General features: G+C 32.8%; 1 protein-coding gene across 1 annotated transcript; it reads right to left on the reverse strand.

The window, feature by feature from the left end:
- Positions 1-876: 876 nt before the first annotated feature.
- LOC145605849 (glucan endo-1,3-beta-glucosidase-like) lies at positions 877-4,932 on the reverse strand. The gene is made up of 4 exons (XM_081661915.1): positions 4,795-4,932; positions 4,286-4,314; positions 3,910-4,144; positions 877-2,493 (listed from the first exon to the last, which is right to left on the reverse strand). Exons 1-4 carry the CDS (start codon positions 4,847-4,849, stop codon positions 2,468-2,470), a joined length of 345 nt encoding a protein of 114 aa, XP_081518041.1. The 5' UTR covers positions 4,850-4,932; the 3' UTR covers positions 877-2,467.
- Positions 4,933-7,136: the final 2,204 nt, after the last annotated feature.

Consider the following 7,136-nt stretch of genomic DNA (forward strand, 5'->3'; position numbering starts at 1 on the left):
CTCAAGTAACTCATTTAGTAACCCCTTCAAGTAACCCCCGACCTAGTAACCCTTGATCAGATCTAGTAACCCACACCCAAAACCCACCATAACCACCACCAACACCAATCTTTCTCAACCGCCACCATCAAAGCCTTAAACTCCACCACACCACCACCAACTCTTGCACCCGTTGCCCCACGCCACCAGTTACCATTCCTAGCAACCATGCCACCACCAACTCCCATACCACCGAAAACCACGCCCAAATCGAACAAATACCAGCCACCACCAACGACCACGCCCAGATCCAACCAAACCTTACAAAAATCAGCAAGCCCAGATCCAACCAAACCGAACCCATAACCATAAAAAAAAATCAAACAGATACCTAAAAATTAATATTGGCTTCGAATTTCACTTCAAATATGGTTAAAAAGGCCAAATTCGACAATAAAAACTCTAGATCTAGAGTTTTCATTGATGAATTTGGCCTTAAAAACCTCTAGCTTGTTTTTCGGCGACGGAGTGCGAGTAGCTCCCTTACCCCTGCCACCACTACTTCATGTAAATTGTTTGGGTGGGCTAAAAAGAGGAGAGAGAAAAAGCAGAGAGAAAGAGGAGAGATAAAAGAGAGCTCGGGAAAGCTAAGGGATGTGTTTGGGTAGAAAGATGAAAACAGGAAAGACAAAGAGGAGATAGAGAAGAGAAAGAAAAAAGTATTAAAAAAAAAATTATATCGCGGTTGGCCGTACGGTGCGGCCAGCCGCATATGAAACTTAGTATAAAAAAATTTATTCAAAAAAATTCAAACAAATCGTCCATTGCATGGGCTTTATCTAGTTAGTTTATATTGTAGTCTCAATTATTATTATTATTATTATTATTATTATTTTTTTGGTGAAGAAGTGAGGAAGGAAACCTTCCTAATGAAATAAAAAGACACAAAACAAACATACGACACAAGAACAAAAAGAAGGAAAACAGGACACACAAAACAAAACAGAGAACAAAACTAAAACAGGGCTAAACAAACAGCTAGAGAGCCATTCAGCCACTTATTCTAATACCAAGCAAGCTAAGGACAAGTAGGCACCATCCGAGGTCGAGTAATACCCCCCAAATCCTCCAATAAAACGGTCCTAAGATCCGAAGGGACCGCCTCAAAGATCATCAACTTTTGTGAGAGATTAACCCTGAAATTAGCAAGCCAATCCGCGGCTCGGTTAGCCTCCCTAAAGCAATGAGAAACAGTAACATCCCATTCACTGCGCTGAGCGAGGGCTTTGCATTTTTTTATGAGATGAATATATGGAGAATTTTGTGGAATCGCATCCACCAGCAACCTTACCACCACTTCCGAGTCAACTTCCAAATGAACCTTCCTATGTCCACTATTCCAAGCAATTGCTAGTCCCCTAAGCACTCCCAAAAGTTCTGCCTTGGTACACGAACAAACACCACATTTGGTAGCAAACGCTTGAAATAATTCACCACGATGCCCTCGAATAACTCCACCCGCACCAGCTTGCCCAGGGTTCCCTTTCGACGCCCCACCGTATTAAGCTTGACCCAATTTTCACGAGGAAAATTCCATCTGACTAGTCTCAATTATTATCTATCTCACTATCTGCTATCGATTGTTTTATGAGAAATAGTTTCAATTTTCAAACAATCATAACAACTATATTTGTCTGTGTCAAAAAAATATTTGTCAAACGAAATCAAAAAAAATATTTGTCAAACGAAATTAACTAGTCAATTATTTTAAAACAAATAAAATGTAAACAATAACAAAAATTGGGAAGGCTTCTTAAAAGAAAAGGGAATTTGGAGCAGTATGACCCTAGTTATTTTTGTATGTATATGTCTTAAGTCTTAACCAATCATTTAATTCTACGATCATATCTTTTGTTTATTACGGAGTATGGCTCAACTTGAAATAACTATAAGATTTATTTGCCAATGAGCCCAGCGCTAAGCTAGAAACAAGTCTCAAGTTAGAACATAGCAAGTACAAGTGTACAACATTAACAAAGTGATGTACATTAAACACAATCATATTGCGATATGTTAAATGACAAACTTGATTAATTGATTAAGGTTAGAAAACTAGTTGTAGCTAATATATTGAGAGATATTGACGGTCTTGCATCATCATATATTCATATGTTATTATAAAATAATTTGTGAGCGCTTGATCTTAATGGTTATTGTCTTACTGATCTTATATTCTTATCCGTTTTAAATTGATAGTATCATATGTCATTTAATTAATATGTAATTCTTCAATTTTTTTTTTAAAAAAAACACTTAAAACATTGATGGTATTTATGGTTGTTATGATAATAAACATTGATGGTATTTATGTTATTTGCCTTGTTACAAACATTTTTAATTTATAAGGACCAAAATTTGACCAAAAATCCACAAATATTCCTCCTTTAAAGTCCCTTCCACTCTCGAAGTCATTATATGAAATTTCTTTCTAATGGTAGAGACAATTACCATAACCTGCCAAAAAAAAAAAAAAAATGGTTAGAATAAACATAATCTAAATATCCATATTTTTATTTTGTGTTGGATAATTTTTATTCTATTACCAAACAACCAGTTTTGTGTGTGGCCAGCCACATTGTGTGACCACTTATAAAAAAAACAAAGTAACTCATATAAAACTGACCAAGTAATCCCTGTAATACTAACTGAGTAACCCTATAACACTAACAAAGTAACCCCTTTAACACTGATCAAGTAACCCCTATTATTACACTAACGAAATAACCCCTGCCACACGGTGTATCCAGCCACATATAAGACTTTGTGATTACCAAAATACTTTACCTAAATAAATAATCATTAAGTCAAATCAAATTGTATTCGGCCGGGTCATTAGGTATGGCTTAGGAAAAAAAAAATTGAATCACATAATCAGATATAGTTTAATTTTGCCAAGTGTAGTTATCTATGTTTATTACTCCTTTCGTTTCATAATATTAGTCTCATTTAGAATCTTTTGACTATAAAAAATTAGAGGGAATCTTCTAAATTTCTCTTTATATATAAAAAATAGTCATATGAAATATAGTTTTATTCGTCTTAATGAGTACTTTATTAAAATATAACTTTTATAATTTTTAATAGAGTGAAATTAAAGATATTTGCGACCAAAGACTTACATCGATATACGTGAATGAGACTAACATTATGACACGGAGGGAGGGAGTACTATGTAGAAATGTAGTTTTGATGACACCTTATTCATCAACCTCCGTTAATTCACTAAAATAATTTTAATTACCAAAGATTTTCAAATCAAATCCACACCTCAAAAAGGAAAGATAATCAATAATACAATATATAGTAACATAATCAACAAAACATTTAATGAATAATTTAAATAACTTGTACGTTAGGCCCTATTCTCTTCACCTTAATTTTGAACTGAAATTTTTTTACTGAAGTGAAATTATTTGTGCTGAATTGAAATTATTTTTACTTAACATAGATTATTTTTGTGAGGTGAAGAGAACAGAGCCTTAGTGTATAGCATGTGTAGTAAAGTACGAGTAAGGCCCTGTTCTCTTCACCTTAAAAAAATAATATTAAGTAAAAATAATCTCAGTTCAGTAAAATAATCTCAGTTCAGTAAAAATAATTTCAATTCAGTAAAAATAAGTTTAGTTCAGTAAAATTAAGTTTTTTTAAAGAAAAATTATAATAAAAAATCAGTAAAAGAATTTCAGTTCAGCAAAAATAATTTCAGTTCAGTAAAATTAATTAAGTTCAGTAAAAATAATTTCAATTCAACAAAATTAAGGTGAACAGAACGGGGCCTAATTCATATCTTAATATAGCGATAACTTTTTAACGTCTTACAATAAAATAGTTACGCATTTCAAGACTTTGGAAATTGAAAAAAGAACTTACTAGGATTAGTGATGACAATTAGTCCAGAACCCCTGAAGTCACAATTTAATTGTTGGCAACCCTTTGCTCTGTAATAAAGATTCATAGCAATAGAAGCATGATTTATTAGATTATCAGGGAAGAAACAAGGACATCCTTGATGAAGAACACTGCAATCTACTTGAGAGCAAGCATAGTTTATGTTTGCTAATAATGTTGCATCATCTGATGATGGCTTTGCTATACACCATGTTTCCTGTTTCAATTATTTAATGCACCACAAAATATTAGAGATAATTAATAATCATAAAAAAAATGGGTATAATGTAAGGAATTGTTTTTTCCCTCAAAAAAAAAAAAAATGTAAGGAATTGTTTTTTTTTTTTTTTTTTTTTACCTGTATATTTGCCATTGCAAACATTTGACCTAGTCAACAAGAATACATTAATGGTTGATTAGTATAACGTTTTCAACATACAAAGGATATAGTCCATCATGATTTACTACTATAACAAATTGAAATCATAAACTGATTAAAAAAAATCTCCTATAACCCTGGAAATTGGATAACAAATTTCTGAAATTTTCTCCAAATTAAAAAATAGGAAAATTAATTTATTGAGTAATTCATAGCAAAACGTTAACCACGTTCAATAATTTTGTGTGTCCAGTCATATTATGCGACAAGTTGACACACACCAAAATACTGAACAGGTAATTTCCACCTAATTGTATAACCTTGGCCGTGGCCAGCCACTAAGCCAAGGTGAATAATTTTAACATCCAATATAAATTGAACTAGAAACTAGAAAGAGCAAAGGATAAAAATTAATCAAAATCTTAATAAATACTCCATTAAAAAAAAAAAAAAATGGTGCCGAAAACAATGATGATGGGAAAATGTACCTGAAACAGAGAACAGCAGAATGAGAAAGAGGAGAGAGAAAGTAGATTTAGCCATTTCTTTCTTTGTATCTTTCTGTACTCTACGAAGCTATGAATTTGACTAGTAGGTTGGTTTTTGTGAGAGAAATTAGATGATAAGAGATGAGATGTGAGGGGTTGAGAAGGAGAAGGTGGGTTTTATAAGGAGAGCGTAAATCAAAGTTAACGGCTATATTAAGCTTACTTATTTGATTCAATGAGTGTGCCGTTATTTGCCTATAAACGACTTTTTAGGTGGATTATATAATTACACTTTGTTTACCATTTACGAAGAGAGAGTAACTCATAAGTCTCATTATTTCACGTCATCTGGACATATGTAAAGCTATATAAATTTATTTTAATAAGGGTGGCTAATGCGCAATGCTTGTAGCTAGTTATCTTTGGGGAGCTTTTTTTTTTTTTTTTTTTTTAAGATTTGGGGAGCTTTTTTAATTTAGTCTTATATCACAATTTTAGTTGTTGGTAGAATGAACTAATGAAAGATATAAATAAATATTTTTAGGAGAATAAATGTAAGCAAATTATTGTTAAGAGTTTTAACAAAGACAATTAACATTAACAAAGTTAAATAAGTATATAAACATTTGAGAAGGTATTGTGTCAGTACAAACTGACGAAATGCGTTTCGCCAGTTCGGACTGACAAAATGCAGAAATTTGATAACTTCAATTGATGGAATGATATCCTCTATTGGCTGGATGATAACCTCTATTAGTTATATTGTATTCTTTATTGGCTGGATGATATTTCTAGTTTTCTACTACGTGGATGATACCCTCTATTGGCTGGATGATATTTCTAGTTTTCTACTACCTGGATGATACCCTCTATTGGCAGGATGATATTCTATATTGGTTGGATGATATCCTCTACTAACTTATGATATCTTTTATAAGCTGGATGATATTTTTACTGCCTTGATGATATCCTCTATTGGCTGGATGATATCCTCTACTAATTGGATGATATCCTTTATTAGATATATGATATCCTTTATTGACTGGATGATAATTCTACTACCTAGATATCCTCTATTGGTTGGATGATATCCTCTATTTGCTCGATGATATCCTCTATTAGTTGGATGATATCATATAGCCAGTAGAGGATATGTATAAATTATTGGAGGATATATAAATTATTTGATGGAGGATATGTATAACTTGTTTGATGATATGTATAATTTGTTTGATAATATGCACAACAATGGTGGAACCTCCATTGAAGTGCTCGTACAAAGGTCATGGGTTTAACATAACTTGCTCATTTCTCAGCCAAAATACATGCATATGTTATCAAAATGCTCACAATTCAACATACACTCATATGGGACAATCAATTTCAACAATTATAAATCACATAAGAAAGCTAGCCCAAATTTGATTTTTGGGCATTTTTCGGAAAAAAAAATCGAGAATTAAACTCTCTCTCTTCCACCATGAATGACCTCGCTTCTCTCCTTCGCCATTGATGTCGTCATTGTCATTGTCATCGTCATTGTCGCCTACAGGGGGGACACCATTGTTGTCATCATCGTCATCGTTGTCTTTATCGTCATCGTCATCTCCTCAGACTGACGAAGCCGCACCCAATACTTTGTGTAAACATCTTAGCTTTATGCATGTATAGTGTACCATTAAAGTATAGGTTGTCTGAATAGAAATTTTGGTGTACTATTATGCATGGAGTGTTAATTTTTGTCATCATATTTTCCACCCTCAGATTCCCATTATTTACAAATATGTCATCCTATTTGCATGCCAAATACGTAGGCTCTATGCGCCAATAATTCTCCGGGAGTCATGGGAGGTCATTTATTATTGTGATAGTCAAAATTAGATCAATTTCCTAGGATTATAGAAGCTTGAAATATAATTTCAAAGCAATGTTAAATAGTGTAACTCAAAAAAAAAAAAAAAAAAAACATTATCCTTGCATTTAGTCGGAAAAAAAATTTAAGAAAAAAGTGACACATATACAGTGATCACATCAATAACGGTTGTTACTTTAATATTATTTATTTATAGATTTAGAGGTTGCATGTTCAAACCTGCCGTTGAGTGGGTGACGTGTCATAATAAGAAGTTAAATGGATGATTGTGGCGTAATGAAGGGGTATATGTGACACATCGACTTTCTAAGGTTCGTCTTTTAGTATAGATTTAAATCTTTTAAAGGGTAGGGATATTTATTTTGGTAAGGGTAGAGATATTTATTTTGGTGTCCAGCCGATTCATCCTTTAATTTGGATTCGAGCTAAGTTTTGAGTGGTGTCCCTCCCAATTATTGTTACGGGGGAT

The sequence above is a fragment of the Chenopodium album genome, chromosome 22, assembly GCF_948465745.1.
Source record: "Chenopodium album chromosome 22, dcCheAlbu1.1, whole genome shotgun sequence".
Taxonomy (NCBI): Eukaryota; Viridiplantae; Streptophyta; class Magnoliopsida; order Caryophyllales; family Amaranthaceae; genus Chenopodium; species Chenopodium album.